General features: G+C 42.7%; 1 protein-coding gene and 1 pseudogene across 11 annotated transcripts in view; one reads left to right on the top strand and one right to left on the bottom strand.

Annotated features, from left to right (window-relative positions):
* The window catches only part of LOC106603279 (unconventional myosin-XVIIIa), a 114,196-nt gene extending 108,736 nt beyond the window's left edge, over positions 1-5,460 (top strand). For 10 of the 11 annotated variants that reach the window (XM_014196733.2, XM_014196729.2, XM_014196727.2 and 7 more), the window contains one exon: positions 2,944-5,460. Coding sequence is in view for 2 of the 11 variants with exons in the window: in XM_014196732.2 (XP_014052207.1) it covers positions 2,944-3,058 (115 nt within the window). In the remaining 9 variants the exon portion in view is untranslated. The remainder of the gene's footprint in view (positions 1-2,943) is intronic. The other variant, XM_014196722.2, reaches the window with a different exon arrangement.
* A 6,497-nt stretch (positions 5,461-11,957) lies between these two features.
* Positions 11,958-18,191, bottom strand: part of LOC106603278 (peroxisomal sarcosine oxidase-like) — a 46,674-nt pseudogene continuing 40,440 nt past the window's right edge.

Here is an 18,191-nt window from a genome sequence, read left to right as displayed (position 1 = left end):
AGGACTAACTGGTGTCTCCAAGTGACTACACTCCTCTCCAAAGTGTGCACAGTTCCTAAGTCATTTCAATGCACTTTTATGACTCAAAGAAGAGTCTTCAACTATGAGGTGTTTTTTTTAGCTCTCCTAGCTGTGCCGTTGAGGAACTAGAGCAAGCACACTTGTAGTTGTTTTGTTTGGAACACAACCCTGCATCCCGCAATTACACAATTACTGTTGTTTACGCAAACCAAAAATCGCAATCTGGGTCAGGTGGGCATCATTTGAAAGCCTGTTCTATTGCCAACATGACTAGCTAAGTTATAAAATACGATATTACAGTGTTAGGCTTTCACAGTGCAATTCAGAGAAACGGATGATAGTGCGTGTGCTGCTGCATATTTTCTTCACAATAGACAAACGGGCTCATTCTGTTCAGAACAACCCAGGGTATGACACCATGTCATATGGTACCTGTACATTAAACATGGTGATCATAAACGTTGACACTGTATATGACATGAGTTTTAGGATTTGGAAATGTGAAGTGCACATTTGGATTCACAGGTGTTAGGCTTCCTTTTATGACATCAAAGCAGTATTTATTATAATCCACAACTTCTAATCTTTCAAAACACACAGTCATGTTAATTTATAGCATTTCCCGCACTCTGACAACAAAACATGTGCCCCCCAAAAAGTTGCCAAATTAGCAGCAGGGATGGGGGCAACGTCTTTTTGCGCGAGGTGCTCAACTTTCAAACGGCTGTCAGTCACAAACCATACAGCGCTGTGATGCGAAGAGCCAGAGCTTTAACGTCATGTACAGTATTGCATGTTACTGTACGGCCACTGCGTTCCAATTTAGGCGTTTATCTGTGCCTAAATCTTCAATTTTCAACCCGTATACGGGTACGAGTGCAAAGGGTCAATAGAGATTTCTTCCCTGGACATGGTGCTTGGTGAGGGTGAGGAAGCTAACTGCATGTTGGTGCACATATTAATAGACAACCATCGGTCAAGCACGGCCACTTTAAATGTGCTCCCTCCGGGCCTCAACAAGACATAACTGTAGACCTGATTGAACATGAACACTGATTACTGCATTAGCATATATCCACCATGTATTTAATATTCTGGATTGAGGGGAACCATTTACATACGGTAGGTCAGTTACTTCAACAGCATGACAATAATAATAGAAACAAGTGGGCAGAGTCACTTGGTCTGAAGAGGTGGTGTTACTCAGCTTCCCTGCAGAGTCTGCATGCTACACTACATGGCCAAAAGTAGATGGACACCCCTTCAAATTAGTGGATTTGGCTATTTCAGCAACACCCGTTGCTGACAGGTGTATAAAATCGAGCACACAGCCATCCAATCTATATTGACAAACATTGGCCCGTACAGAAGAGCTCAGTGACTTTCAACATGGCACCGTCATAGGATGCCACCTTTCCAACAAGTCAATTCCTGAAATGTCTGCCCTGCTAGAGCTGCCCTGGTCAACTGTAAGTGCTGTTATTGTGAAGTGAAATTGTCTAGGAGCAACAACAGCTCAGCCGCGAAGTGGTAGGGCACACAAGCACACAGAACAGGACTGCCGAGTACTGAAGCGTGTGGTGCGTAAAAATTGTCTGTCCTCGGTTGCAACACTCACTACCGAGTTCCAAACTGCCCCTGGAAGCAACGTCAGTACAATAACTGTTCGTCAGGAGCTTCATGAAATGGGTTTCCATGGCCGAGCAGCCGCACACAAGCCTAAGATTACCATACACAATGCCAAGCGTTGGCTGGAGTGGTGTAAAGCTCGCCACTATTGGACTTTGGAGCAGTGTAAACGCGTTCTCTGAAGTGATGAATCACACTTCACCCTCTGACTGTCCTAATCTGGGCTTGGCGGATGCCAGGAGAACGCTACCTGCCCGAATGCATAGTGCCAACTGTAAAGTTTGGTGGAGGAGGATTTTTGGATTGGGGCTGTTTTTCATGGTTCGGGTTAGGCCCCTTAGTTCGAGTGAAGGGAAATCTTAACGCTACAGCATACAATGACATTCTAGAAGATTCTGTGCTTCCAACTTTGTGCCGACAGTTTGGGCATGGCCCTTTCCTGTTTCAGCATCACGATGCCCCCGTGCGCAAAGCAAGGTCCACACAGAAATGGTTTGCCGAGATCATTGTGGAAGAACTTGACTGGCCTGCACAGAGCTCTGACCTGAACCCCATTGAACACCTAATGCTCTTGTGGCTGAATGCAAGCAAGTCCCTGCAGCAATGTTCCAACATCTAGTGGAAAGCCTTCCCAAAAGAGTGGAGGGGACCAACTCCATATTAATGGCCATGATTTTGGAATGAGATGTTTGATGAGCAGGTGTCCACATACTTTTGGTCATCTAGTGTATATTCACTGTATGACTGCTTTGTCCTTGTTTCATCAACTTTGAAGCTCTGCTTTAGCCCCCGAAGGGTAATGAAAGCGTAAACCAGAACGCTAAACTTTCCTACCTTCAACCTTTTCTATTTTCAGTCTGTCCTTCCATCTCACCATATGGCTATTATGAAAGCTTCAAGAGAAATGAATATAACACTGGAAAAAACTGAGTTAGAAAAAACACAGGTCCACATTCTGACTTTGAAAACCTTTACTGTTTTTTTGTGCATGAAACTAGTGGTGTGGATCTAGTAATGTTGGAAGTGTTTTGGTTTGTTTGGCTATTGGCAGCCATGCATGATCTTTGCTCCAGCATTGATTATTACTTTGAAAGAGGTAATGCGGTGCATTTCTATTCAAGCAGCTTATACTGCTGACCATGGCCCTGACCCGTGGAGGAAGATGGAGTCAGTAGGCTTGATATGTGACCTGTGACCTCTGCAAATATCAAGCACCCATAGTTTTCAGGCAGGGTTCAATTCAGCAGCGTTTCTCCTATATAAAAATCTTTCTTCTCCTCTCTCCTCCCACAGCCCTCCTCTGTACCGGAGACACCTCAGTGAAGAGGACAAAGAGGAGAGGGGTTCGAGCAGACACTCCTTGAAGGAAAGTGACAGTGATAGCAAGCTGGCAGAGTCCACAGCGTAACAGAGACTGTCACATCTCTCACTACCCCCAACATCCTACACGAACACACCAGAGACAGATATAATGCTTTATTTAATCAAAATACACCTCCCCCATACCATCCTCATTTGAACATCGGTGAGCAATGCTAGCTAGAACCACATGCAAGAACAGGGGAAGGTCAAAGTGCACATACTGTAGAACTCACCATGGTTCAATCTAAATGGAATGTGGCATAGGCATTTCCCGTTGCTACTAAGAGCTTTGAAGAATTCTTTACAGGGTGATTTGGAAAAGTGAAATTCCATCATAGAATCTTACAGCATAGTGTCCACCTCAGCTCTGCAGCTTTGAAGCAATATAAGTATAGAGCTTAGCACCAATGGCATATTTTAAGATATGTCTGTAGAGCTTATCACCACTGGCTTATTTAAGAGAACTGCTTTTCATAGGCTAACTTATGGTCCCGTTGTCATCTGTTGTTTGAGGACTGGAGAGCTTGTGGTTTATTCAAATGACTGTAGCAGGCTCGGTTTAAGTCTCCCTTACAATGTGACTTCTCACTGCAGGCCTATATGCCTGACAGTCCAGTATATCCTCCTTTGCACTTAGATATGCCATTGTCTCCTCTACATGTGTTTGGACTGTCTCTGGTCATGCGCTTCAAACAATATTTAGCCAATATCAGTAACTAGAAGAAAGACTTATCTTGTTTTGAGACTGTTTTGTTTTTCTATCAATGTGGGAAAGTATGGTTCTTATTGAACGGGAGGGGAGCTGCTTTGAGGGAAAACGATTGGATCTGCTACATTTGCGTACAGTAGTTCATGCTGGAATGTTTTTGGTCTGGATCGTTTAAAGCTCAGCCGTGCTTTTGTCTCCTCGTGTCATGTCTGTTGGTTTTCAAAGGGAATATATTTACTATCTGTTATGATGGGGGGGCTTTCTAGGGATCTTCATCTTTCAAGATACACGTGCTGGATATATATCATTATTTTTTTTAAATCTGTTTTTATTTGAGACAAATGGCCTAAGTGCTATAAGCCCCCCTCCCTTATGGGGAAAAACATGTATGCGACAAAAGTTCTAATGTATACTGAACGAAAATATAAACGCAACATGTGAAGTGTTAGTCTCATGATTTCATGAGCTGAAATAAAAGATCCCAGAATTTGACCAAATGCACAGAAAGCTTATTTCTCTCAAATCTTGAGATTTCTCCCAAAATTTGTTTACATCCCTGTTAGTGAGCATTTCTCCTCGGCCAAGATAATCCATCCACCTGACAGATGTGGCATATCAAGAAGCTGATTAAACAGCATGATCATTACACAGGTGCACCTTGTGCTGCGCATAATAAAAGGCTCTAAAATGTGCACAACACAAAGTTTTGAGGGAGCGTGCAATTGGCATGCTGACTGTAGGAATATCCACCAGAGCTGTTGCCAGATAATTGAATGTTGATTTCTCTACCATAAGCTGCCACCAATGTTGTTTTAGAGAATTTGGTAGTATGTCCAACAGACCACGTGTAGCCGCGCCAGCCCAGGACCTCCACATCTGGCCTCTTCACCTGCTGGATCGTCTGAGACCAGCCACCCGGACAGCTGAGGAGTATTTCTGTCTGTAATAAAACCCTTTTGTGTAGAAAAAATCATTCTAATTGGCTGTGCCTTGCTCCCCAGTGGGTGGACCAATCTCCCATAGGCCCACCCGTGGTTGTGCCCTTACCCAGTCATGTGAGGGACAACTTATTTCAATTGACTGATTTCCTTATATGAACTGTAACTCAGTGAAATTGTTGCATGTTGCGTTTTTATATTTTTGTTCGGTATAAAATCCTCTGAGATCCCTGGAAGAATTGTCTCATGTAGGATACACTGTATCTGTATTTGGCCTTACTGAGTGACAATGATATCCTTTAGATTAACGTGACCTTATTCATTTTCATTAATAAATATGCAAATGTTGTATCTCTATGTAGAATAGTGTGGGGAAAGGTGTGTCTGTGTGTGTGTTTGCGTATGTACACAAGTGTATATCCGTGTGTGTGTGTCCATGTTTCCATTGCTCCAGTCTGTGGGACAGACTATTTGCATATATTTTCTTGTTTTCACACTTCTAGTTTTTTTTATGCATTAGATACAACTATAATATGGAACACTGGACACTTTGTCAATGCTTCTGAGTTGGGATTTGTTAAATAAAAATATGAGTGTTAAATGTTTGTATGTTTTTGCATCTGAATAGGCATTGTTGGCTTTCCACAATATTAATATATAAAACATTTGAAATGATTGTATATTCATCATAGCTTTTCAAACAGGTTTGTTTATTTTCATTATATTGACCACTTGTGATAGGAATGCTTTTTTTTGGCATTAATTTTTATGTAAATAAATGCAGGGGTTTGTTTACAGTAACATTGTGTCTTATTGCGTGGTGGAATGGTAATATGGTTATAGTTTGGAGCTGAATTAATCATCATACGGAAATGTTTGGAAATGAGCAGGAGTTATTTATTGAAAACAGCAGGAACATTTTACTGATGTGCTTGACTGAAGTTTTTTTCCTCATCTCCTCAAGTGCATCACTTGATCATACCATCATCCCCCATACCATCATCGCCCCTGTAGAGGAGAGGGTAAACAAACACTATTGAAATGAATAATGACAACCAGACACAACAGCAGCAAATGTATGAACACTGCTCACACTCACTGTCGTGACACTGTTGTTAACTATGCAACTAGATAATCTTACATTTTGCTTACCGGTATAAGCTATAAGGGCTCTATTCAATCAGATCCGCATTAGCTGACATCTGCATAGCGGTTGTTTTGGCGCTATCGGAGGTGTCAGAGGTTGAACTGCATTAGAGCTGTCAAATCCACAAGCGGCTTTTGGCATTTTACCTAAAGCGGACATTTCCATTGGAAATCCCATGCAGCCTTGTTTACAAATTCAAACACTGGAATGTGAGATGTAAGCTAATCTAGCCCACACCTTGATTACGCTGATAGAAACCCTCATTATTTTGTTGAATGATTTTCAATTTGAGCGTCATTATTTCTATAAAGCCTACACATGTTCTGAACTTCTAATGTTAGTGGGACGGGTGTGGCTTTGTGACAATGATCAAGAGCTGCTGCTCACCAATTTGACAGCTCCAAAGCAGTTACATCTCCGACACCACCAAAACATCAGCTATGTGGGTGTCGGCTATCGCCAGTTAACGCTTGATCTGATTGAATCTAGGCCTAAACGTGATACAGTTCCATCAACAAAAGCAATCAATAAGAAACAAACTTGAAAATCAGGCATTGTGTTAGAGAAGTGAGGCTTACATAGATGCTAAGTAACTGATGAGTATAGCTCAGTACATTTGGTGACATTCAGACTAACTTTGATGTTCAGACGAATCCCCTGTTTAGTATCTAGAATCCCCCATCCACCCAATCTGTATTCCTCTAACCGTTCTGTGCTGCCCCCTATGAAGGGGAGTTTTCCCCATAATCTGACTAGTGTGAGTCTGAGTGGATGCGTGTCTGTCTTTACTTAAATCCTTTCCACTGAGTGGCAGATGAAATTCTCCTGGTTTCAGTTCCTCGGCATTAAAGTTGATACACAACCCAGTGGGGGTTTGTCACATGCGCCAAATACAACAGGTATACAATACAACCTTACAGTGAAATGCTTACTTACAAGCCCTTAACCAACAATGCTTTAAGAAGTTAAGAAAAAAAGTGTTAAGTAAAAAATAGAAAATAAAAGTAAATAATTAAACGGCAGCATTAAAATAACAACAGCGAGGCAAAATACAGGGGGTACAGGGTCAATGTGCAATATGTACATGTAGGTAGAATTAAATTGACTATGCATAGATAATAAACAGAGTAGCAGCAGCATAAAATAAGGGTCTGGGTAGCCCTTTGATTAGCTGTTCAGGAGTCTTATGGCTTGGGGGTAGAAGCTGTTAAGAAGCCTTTTGGACCTAGACTTGGCGCTCTGGTACCGCTTGCCGTGCTGTAGCAGAGAGAGCAGTCCATGGGTAGGGTGGCTGGAGTCTTTGACAATTTTTGGGCCTTCCTCTGACACCGCCTGGTATAGAGGTCCTGGATGGCAGGAAGCTTGGCCCCAGTGATGTACTGGGCCGTACGCACTACCCTCTGTAGTGCCTTACGGTCGGAGGCCGAGCAGTTGCCATACCAGGCAGTGATGCAACCAGTCAGGATGCTTCTCGATGGTGCAGCTGTAGAACCTTTTGAGTATCTGAGGACCCATGTCAAATCTTTTCAGTCTCCTGAGGGGAAATAAGCTTTGTTATGCCCTCTTCGACTGTCTTAGTGTATTAGGACCATGATAGAGTGTTGGTGATGTGGACAACAAGGAACTTGAAGCTCTCAACCTGCTCCCCTACAGCCCCATCGATGAGAATGGGGGCGTGCTCGGTTCTCCTTTTGCTGTAGTCCATAATCATCTCCTTTGTCTTGATCATGTTGAGGGAGAGGTTGTTGTCCTAGCACCACACGGCCAGGTCTCTGACCTCCTCCCTATAGGCTGTCTCATCGTTGTTGGGGATCAGGCCTACCACTGTTGTGTCATCTGTAAACTTGATGATGGTGTTGGAGTCGTGCCTGGCCATGCAGTCATGAGTGAAGAGGGAGTACAGGAGGGGACTGAGCACGCACTCCTTAGGGGCCTCCATGTTGAGGATCAGTGTGGCGGATGTGTTGTTGAAATGTCAGTGATGACACTTGCCAGATGGTCAGCGCATGCTCGGAGTAAACATCCTGGTAATCCGTCTGGCCCTGCGGCCTTGTGAATGTCGACTTCTTTAAAGGTCTTACTCACATCGGCTATGGAGAGCGGAATCACACAGTCGTCCGGAACAGCTGATGCTTTCATGCATGCTTCAGTGTTACTTGCCTTGAAGCGAGCATAGAAGTAATTTAGCTCGTCTGGTCGGCTCGTGTCACTGGGCAGCTCGCAGCTGTGCTTCCCTATGTAGTCTGTAATAGTTTGCAAGCCCTGCCACATCCAATGAGCGTCGGAGCCGGTGTAGTACAATTCAATCTTAGTCCTGTATTGATGCTTTGCCTGTTTGATGGGTCGTCGGAGGGCAAAGTGTGATTTCTTATAAGCTTCCAGGTGTGAGTCCCGCTCCTTGAAAGCAGAAGCTCTACCCTTTAGCTCAGTGAGATAGTTGCCTGTAATCCATGGCTTCTGGTTGGGGTATGTACGTACAGTCACTGTGGGGACGACGTCGTCGAGGCACTTATTGATGAAGCCAGTGATGTGGTGTACTGCTCAATGCCATTGGAAGAATCCCAGAACATATTCCAGTCTGTGCTAGCAAAACAATCCTGTAGCTTAGCTTCTGCTTCATCTGACCACTTTCTTATTGACCGAGTCACTGGTGCTTCCTGCTTTAGTTTTTGCTTGTAAGCAGGAATCAGGAGGATAGAGTTATGGTCAGATTTGCCAAATGGAGGGAGAGGGAGAGCTTTGTACATGTGTGTGGAGTAAAGGTGGTCTATAGTTTTTTTTCCCTCTGGTTGCACATTTAACATGCTGGTAAAAATGAAGTAAAATGGATTTAAATTTCCCTGCATTAAAGTCCCCAGACTCTAGGAGAGCCGCTTCTGGATGAGCGTTTTCCTGTTCGCTTATGGCCTTATACAGCTCATTGACTGCGGTCTTAGTGCCAGTATCAGTTTGTGGTGGTAAATAGACAGCTACGAAAAATACAGATGAAAACTCTCTTGGTAAATAGTGTGGTCTACAGCTTATCTTGAGATACTCTACCTCAGGCGAGCAAAACCTCGAGATTTCCTTAGATTTCGTGCACCAGCTGTTGTTTACAAAATATATAGAATGCCACTCCTTGTCTTACCAGAGGCCGCTGTTCTATCCTGCCGAAAAAGCTTTAAACATGCCAGCTGTATGTTATTCATGTCGTCGTTCAGCCACAACTCGGTGAAACATAAGTTAATACACTTTTCAATGTCCCGTTGGTAAGATATACCTGATCGTAGTTCATCTATTTTATTACTGATTGATTGTACGTTGGCTAATAGGACCGATGGTAAAGGTAGATTACCCTCTCGGCGACGCATCCTAACAAGACACCCGGACCTTCGTCCTCCATACCTCCATCTCTTTCTATTGCCAATGACAGGGATGAGGGCCTTGTCGGTCGTCTGAAGTAATTCCTTCCCATCCAACTCGTTCAAGAAAAATTATTCCTCCAGTATGGTTTGAGTAATCGCTGTCCTGATATCTAGAAGTTATTTTCGGTCATAAGAAACAGTGGCATAAACATTATGTACAAAATAAGTTACAAATAACGCGAAAAAACGTACACAATAGCACAATTGGTTACTGGATCGTAAAACGGCAGCCATCTCCATTGGCGACATTCTCAAGGCTACCTGAGAAGGGGGCAGTATGCCCCCCCCCCCCCAGAGATCCTTAGTTCTACAACAACTGTTATTCGAGTTTCACTCGCTGTCGTGGCCCCCCGTAGCTCTCTATTGCAATGAGTCGATATGCTGCCACACCATGTTACATGGGCCACACTTGAAGTATTCAGTGACCTTGCATTTGACACTGCTGTTGACTCTGCTGTCTAGACTCTTCTGTCCAAGTTCACCCAGGAGATTGGGTTCACTCATTCTAAAGTGTGATGCCACTGAATGATAGGGGATTAGTTTCTCACCTAGCAGGTGTTGACGTGTTGCATTCCATTTGATCAGGGGACATTTCCACATTTTTCCCTTGGATGGAGCACCCTCTCTCAGGCAATACGGCCTGTCAGGGTCCAGGCAGGCGGAGGAGGGGATGTGTCTGAACTCAGGCCTCATCCTCTGTGATTAGTGCACACAGTTTTCCACAGGCAGCCTTCTGTCAATAACAGGATGATTGGAGGCGCTGGGATACCGCCTGCAGGGACCAGGTGAGGAAGCTGCATTCATTTGCAACTCTGAGAGGAAAAGAGTCAGCGGAGGGTGCTGCTTTGGGCGCTTTTCTTTGTTTGCACATATCATTTCCACTCTAATGAACACTGCACAGTAGTGGGCCTTTGTCAGGGGGCTCAGAGGTAAGCTCAAACAATATTTACATTTTACATAGGTCTTTACAGGGCCTGAGGAACAACACAACCGTTTTCCCTCTGTGTGTGGAACTTAGCATGAAAGTGATTCAATGATATCGTGGAGGAGAAATATTTGATTTCATGTTTTCTTACCACACAGCCATATTCAAGCTGACTGGGAGCCAGAAACAGAATTACTGAAACATTTTGGAGTGGAAAAAAAGCTAAAGCTTTTATGTCTCCAACCAAATTCAGCACTGGAGTTCTCTCTCCATCTTCAACTACTAGCATGCAGGTGGCCAAAACACTCCTGCCAAGCTCTGTGTCCCTGCCAAAGTGGAAGTGCTGTGCCTCTGTGATGAGGGCCCAGGATGTTTCCTAGAGCAGCTTGCTCTGTCTTAGGGATTGGAGAGAGTGAGAGAGAACCCTCCCTCATGGGCCTCTGACAGTGAGAAGCTGTAGAAAAATCGTTTGACACTTTCACAGCTTCCCAAAAGCACCAAGCTCATTACAATTCTAAATATTGCCGCTGGTTTCTATGCTCGCCTGCCCTGTCGGTCTCCCTATTCGCAACATTCATAAGGATGAATACTTTGCTTTTTAAACTTTGATTTGGTGTTAGATCCATATTTACAGTGCATTCGGAAAATATTCAGACCCCTTCACTTTGTCCACATTGTTACGTTACAGCCTTATTCTAAAATGGATAAATGTTTTTACCCTCAATCTACACACAATTCACCAAAATGACAAAGCAAAAACAGGTTTTTAGATATTTCTGCAAATATATTAAAAATAAAAAACTGATATCACATTTACATACATTAAGTATTCAGACCCTTTACTCAGTACTTTGTTGAATCACCTTTGGCAGCGATTACAGCCTCAAGTATTCTTGGGTATAACGCTACAAGCTTGGCACATCTGTATTTGGGGAGTTTCTCTCATTCTTCTCTGCAGATCCTCTCAAGCTCCGTCATGTTGGATGGGGAGCGTCGCTGCATAGCTATTTTCAGGTCTCTCCAGAGATGTTTGATCAGGTTCAAGTCCGGGCTTTGGCTGGGCCACACAAGGTAATTCAGAGATTTGTCCTGAAGCCACTTCTGAGTTGTCTTGGCTGTGTGCTTAGTGTTGTTGTCCTGTTGGAAGGTGAAACTTCATCCCAGTCTGAGGTCCTGAGTGCTCTGGAGCAGGTTTTCATCAAGGATCTCTCTGTACATTGCTCCGTTCATCTTTGCCTCGATCCTGACTAGTCTCCCAGTCGCTGCCGCTGAAAAACATCCCCACAGCAAGATGCTGCCACCACCATGCTTCACCGTAGGGATGGTTGGGATTGCTCCTTTTGGCTGGGTGCCAGCTCTAGGAAGAGTCTAGGTGGTTCCAAACTTCTTCCATTTAAGAATGATGGCAACCACTGTGTTCTTGGGAACCTTAAATGCTGCAGAAATGTTTTGGTACCCTTCCCGAAATCTGTCCCTCGACACAATCCTTTCTTGGAGCTCTACGGACAATTCCTTCGACCTCATGGCTTGGTTGTTGCTCTGACATGCTCTGCCAACTGTGGGACCTTATACAGACAGGTGTGTGTCTTTCCAAATCATATCAAATCAATTGAATTTACCACAGGTGAAGTTGTAGAAACCTCTCAAGGATGATCAATGGAAACCGGATGCACCTGAGCTCAATTTTGAGTCTTGTACAAAGGGTCTAAATACTTATTTGAGTAAGGTATCAGTTTTTTTAAATAAATGTGCTTACATTTCTAAAAACCTGTTTTCTCTTTGTCTTTATGGGGTATTTTGTCTAGATTGAAGATGTTTTATTTAATCCATTTTAGAATAAGGCTGTAACGAAACAAAATGCTTTCCGAATGCGCTGTTTCTGACTAAGTACATTCAAGAGCATTGATGCATCATAGACTTTCCTTTTAAAAGCTATGATGCACAAACTTTCAGATGCGGTAACACATTCAGTGAAACAGTATTTTCACAAAATATTGTTTGTCTTTAGACTTTTTAATTTAGCTCAGGCATTTTGTCCCCCACTTGCCAGGTCTGTGATCTTGAACTCCATCTAAAAAAAATTGAATCAGAAGCTAAAGAAGTGAATGTCAATACAGTATAATTATGGCACCAATATGAGCCCCCACCCCCTTCAAAATGATATACACACTGTTCTTTCTCTCTCAATACTTCCCCTCCATTAGCGTAAGTGCACCAGTCCTCTCTACCTTAAAATGAAGTGTTATCATAGTTACCTGTTGACACAGTGCATTTACTATGCCTGTGTTTTAATTTCAAACGTCTCTGCTGTATAAATCAAAAGTAATCTAGGCCACCACGAAATACGGCATTGAAAAGCTGGAAAGAAACTATTAAATGTTGCATTTCTGTTTCCCTAAAAGCAGCCATGAATCTCACTTTGTCAAATTCTGTGTGAATGGAGGACAAGAGTGCAGTTAGATGATAAACAATGGTGGAATTAGAAAAATGAGCAAAAACAATTAGCTGAATAATTTATGCTAGGAGCATTAGAAGTCCCATCTGATGAGTTTCTAAATGCTTTTCATTTCATGCTGAACACAGAAAAGCAGAACCGTAGACCACAGTTTGAAATGTGTTGCAGGTGCTATTCTGAATGTGGTGCCTGTTTCAATTGACACACAAAAATGACCCTATATACTCAACCTAAACTTCAACACGCTATTTGAATATAAGGCTAGCTCATTGCAGAGATCCAACTGTTCCAAAATAAAAAATCTAACTGTAAAAATGTAACACAGCAGGATATATGAGGTGTACAAATGTAACACAGCAGGATATATGAGGTGTAAAAATGTAACACAGCAGGATATATGAGGTGTAAAAATGTAACACAGCAGGATATATGAGGTGTAAAAATATAACACAGCAGGATATATGAGGTGTAAAAATGTAACACAGCAGGATATATGAGGTGTAAAAATGTAACACAGCAGGATATATGAGGTGTAAAAATGTAACACAGCAGGATATATGAGGTGTAAAAATGGCCCAACTGATGAAGTCACCCCTGACAAATGAATTTGTCTGGAGAATGTCTCATGTAAATGGTGTAATGTAATTCTAGCCTCCTCCTCTCCACTGATGTGCTGTATTCCCTTGGTTACTCAGCATGAAGCACCACTCCGCCTCTGGCCCAGCCCCAGCTCATGCAGCCTCTGCTGCTGTTTAGGGAGAGGCATGGATTTAGCCCTGTGCTGCTGATGTAATGGCCTTTTAATGTGGCCATTGTCTAGCTCAATCAATACAAATTCATTTCCAGCTCTGTGAATAAATATCCTGGTGATCACTGTATAATTTCCCCATTGAAGCTGATGAACTGTGGTCATTGTGTGACTTGCTGATTAGTTATGAAAATGTTTACAGAGAGAACAGGTACTGTGGAACATTACTGGGTTAGCTGTTAGCTTCCACGGCAGAAAGACTAATGTCTCCACAGCTGATGGCGTTTTAACAATGTGTTTGCTTTATGAGGGGGATTGTCATTACAGGGAGAAACACTGGGGTGAAAATCAAAGTGAGTGCCAAGGCAGGGATTGAAAACCTATAGATAAACAACACAGGTTTCAGTCTTCATCATCTACATGAATTATTATCTTCATTTATAATGCAGCTCTGATAAAGTCAATGAGTCGCTGCCTTGTTTGTAAATCATACAAAAGTCTATGGTATGTGCATCATTCACAAAGAGGTGGTATTGGCATCATACGCACTTGGATACTTCACATTCATAACAATGCTCACATTGTCAATCAGTCTGTACTGAGATGAACCATAGTGGATCAATACTTGCTTCTGATTCCAGTTGTTTACTTTGTGACTAGGTCTATAAAGAGGAGTTGGACTGGAACCGCTGGATTTTGAATGGGGAGAGGTCATAGGAGGGCATCTGTCCAAGGCTCAGCTCACACAGCACCTTCCCAACGACTGGACCAAACTTGAAACCATGACCTGGGAAAAGAAAGAGCTCAGTGACCTTATGTCAGTCTAAAATATGTGCATATAATACAATGTCTAAAGATAAATCTGGGTAAAATGTAGAGTATGTAATTTACGAACAAAAGGGTCTACAGAATGAGAACATTATGTGGTAGACCTTGAATTGTTCAATTACTATAATCAGGTAATAGTCTTTTTTCGCACTTCATCAATTTCTCACTTTTTCCATCTCACACTTTTCTCTAAGAATAGCTGTTCAAGCAGATGAGAGGAAGGAGGCTTTTCGAAGGTGAGGGATGAGCGGATCACTCAAAGGGTGATTGTGCTGCCTGCCCAAAATACATTAATCTTATTGAGGTGAGAGGAGGTCAATGGTAGACCTGGGGGAGCAGGTCCCGGCCGTGACAGGCATACAGTGTCACAAAGAGATGGGGAGGAAGGGATGGAGGGGAAGGAGAGAGAATGTGTGAGGAGACACAATAGGGCCAGCAGAATCTCTTTTGTCTGATCCTGTCTGCTTGATTACTATTCTGCCCTGCTATCAGTAATGGTAGACAAAAGGTAGCACAACCCAATAATTAAGAGTCGAGGTACAGAAAATTCCTTCCTGAAATTTGGCGCTACTATATCTTTATGATTTACCATTGCATTCCAGTATAATATATTTCATATTTTCAAATGACAGAGTGGTAGAAAGTTTCAAATCAGATTAATTAGACCTGAACCTAGCATGTAAGCCATTTAGATGAGCGCAATATAAGTGGTTTAAGTGCAATATGAGAGTATTACACTGTGAACACGGTAAACAATATGTGGGTAGTATAAGAGCATCAAACAAATTAATAGTGAGAAATGGCGACCCCGTCCGTTGCTCTTAATGCCTTATTAAAGCAATAGAACGCTTGTAATAAACCACAGGAATATGAGGAGGCTGAAAGAACAATAGAGCACGCTAAGCGTAGCAGGCTGCCGGTTGTGTTTCCAGTTGTGTCGTTACATGCAAGACAATGCACCGCAAGATGAATAGCTTTGGCACCATGCCAGGGCTGTGGCAGGGCTTGGTGGAGTTCCTAACCCCCCAAGTTGTACGGGTCGTAGCTATAAACTGTTTAAGAGCAGAAATAAATTACACGTTTAATCGCAGAATTCTTTAGCAGAAGCCGCTGAACAGACAGAAATCATTCTGGGAAGTCTCTCCTGGTCTGAGTGAATGGTCTTCCATTCTGGATTAGTATACTCTGCCAATATCAAAAGGGACGCAGCCAGGCTAGAAACCTGGCTTTCAACTGATGGGCCGGCAGAAACTTACACAAGTTGCCATTTGGCTGTAGGTTTTAGAGGTATAGTTCCTCAATGCTGGAATGTGCAGATAGATATTGTAGAGAGATTTGAGAACACAGTTCCGTGAGAGGTGAATACACAGGGACTCCTGTAAAATACCTGAGAATCCTGCTCCAATGATGATGTTGTTGTGGTGAGTGTGACAATCTAGAACAAAGTGATGGTCTGGTGTGACCTGCAGGCAACAAGAGAGCATGCATACTCCTTGTAAAGTGTACACCTGTGTACAGTAAACTTATCCACATTTTATCTACAAGTGTAAATCAAGAATATTAAGAGTCATTGTTGAAGCACATGGAGGGTTGTTTTGAGTACTGAAAATGTGTCTCAGTGTTCTCTCTTCAATAATGTTGTTGAGAGTCTCTCTGAGAGTTTGCCACATGCTTTCATTCTAATTACATGAATCCAAACTGGATTGCTGAACTTAACCTTGTGTTCCATCCGCACGCTCAATTGAGTCACTCAACAGAACGTTGTAATCATAATGTCATGAGTGCTGTTAGAATTAACACATTCTACAGTTATTGTTGATAGCCTCTATCGACGCTCTGAAAATAGCCAATACTAATGATATTGATGGTTTAGTCAGACGGCTAAGTCTGTAGTTATATTTGTGAGGATTAATCCATCTAGTGAAATGTTCAGCTCTGGGTTACTGTAGTACAGAGACGGCAGCAGTGGCTACCCGTCATTCAGAGCCCCACCTGTTTTGCAAAAAATAAATAATTCAAGCCCCTTGGGTGCTGCCATAGAGTTGACTACAGATGAAATGACATCAAATCAAGTTATATCTACTGTAGCTTTGATTGGACTGATCATGTCCACATCATACTTTCCAATCTTAGCTAGCAAGCTAGACAAGCAGTCATCATCATGAATCACGTCGACAATCTACTGGCAAATCCTTGTCAATCCTTGTCATATGAAGAGAAATTATAGATAAAACATATCGGTGCTCATCAGCCATTGGACATAAACATTACACAACCAGTTGGTAATTGCAAATTCAACAATGAGTGGTTTGGAAGGAATGAGTGGCTAACTGCAAGCGTTGCAAAGCAATCACTAGCCTGCTATTCAGTGGAGTGGGTGTGTGGTGAAATTCTGGGTTTAAGGGTCTCTTTTCCTAGCTTAAAAGGATAAACATTCAACACAATGGGCCAGAAAAGGTTGAATACATTGGCCATGCTGTCAATCCAGCATGACTTCTGCCATGTTCAAAACAGCTGGAAACTTGGAACTGGGAAATCTTTGACTTCAGTGAGTTCAAGACAACTGGGAACTCTGAAGAAAATTAGCTCCGACCGGGAAAATACATTTGAATAGCCATCCAACTCGGAATTCCAAGTCGGAACTCAGGCCTCTTTCTAGAGCTCCGATGTGAAGATCACTGACGTCATGATTCAACCTTTTTCCCCGAGTTCCCAGTTGTCTTGAAAGCACCATAAATCCAGAGAAGGCCAGACTTTGATGACAAAGTTTGATGACAAAGTTTGATGACAAGATTTGCCCACAAGGACCACCACGCAACCTTCCTGTTCATGTGAGAACAGCACAACAACGGGGAGTCCAAAAACATCTTGCATGCTGCTGCATAAATTATGTAATATGCCAGGGATTTATGTATAATGTAGCTAAGAAAGCAATACTAAGTGTATGTTGTGTAGTAAGCTGGTAGTAGCCCATGTGCCTCACCCTAATAATATGGTCCCTTTCCCCCTCAGAACTTAGCCTACTGTTCTGATTTAGTGGTGCACATGTACAGTAGCCTATAGTCTGTTTTAGAGAAATGTAATCATCGAATATTGTAAGAGCTTTCAGTGTCTGCTTATATGCCCCCTTTTTTATCCTACGGTTCTGACTTGTGTACAGGGAGAATACTGTAAGAACAGCCCATGTTCTGAATTCCATCACTGTACATTTCAAAAGTGCTGAACAAACAGTTATATTGACTACGTCCATTTTAGCTCGCTCATTAATGTCTTAATTGAAATGACGGATTGCCTCTTATCCGCTCGTCGTCCCCTTATGCCATAGTTTGTACATCTCAATTGTCAGTAGAAACCACATTTGTTTAAGCAAGTCAGCCATATCAGATATGTTTTTTGAAAGGAATTAAGTGAGGCTGATTGAACTGTTTCGCTGCCAGACAAGGCTCCACTGATAGCCAGGTGTAGCAGTGGTAAGGATTCACTCCATGGTGCTGAAAAGAAAGCTCTGCTGTTGGGACAGCTTTATGTAGACCTTAACAGTTTGTGGGCACCGTTTGTCACTGTTATAGTGCAATTATTGTATTTTTTGTGTTGTTTAGTGCCTTTGCTGGCATGCATCAACAAAAAAAAATGGGGAGTTTGCCCCACCAAGATTTACATGCTAAAATCGCCACTGGACGGCAGTAGTCTGACTGACCATGTACATGCAGCTCTCCACCACGGCTGGCTCTGGCTCCAGGCCCGGGATGTAGTGGGACACAAACTGGGACAGGAGATGGACGTCCGTCCTGTCTGTCTGTTGGTCCCTCTCGTTCGGCTCCGTCTCACTGCCCATGTGGTAGCAGATCTGATGAACACAAGGACAATACCACTACTGAAGCATAGAGACATTCTGAATCTCTCACCATGGAGGTGTATGACCTAATTACATGCGTTGGTTGGTTTGATATTCTAAAGTCTTATTAAGGGTAGAAAGTGGGGTTTGTCTGATAGCTAAATGCAATGCAATGTATCCTTAGGGATAT

The sequence above is a fragment of the Salmo salar genome, chromosome ssa04 (assembly GCF_905237065.1).
Source record: "Salmo salar chromosome ssa04, Ssal_v3.1, whole genome shotgun sequence".
Taxonomy (NCBI): domain Eukaryota; kingdom Metazoa; phylum Chordata; class Actinopteri; order Salmoniformes; family Salmonidae; genus Salmo; species Salmo salar.
This window is presented reverse-complemented; position numbering and strand designations above follow the sequence as displayed.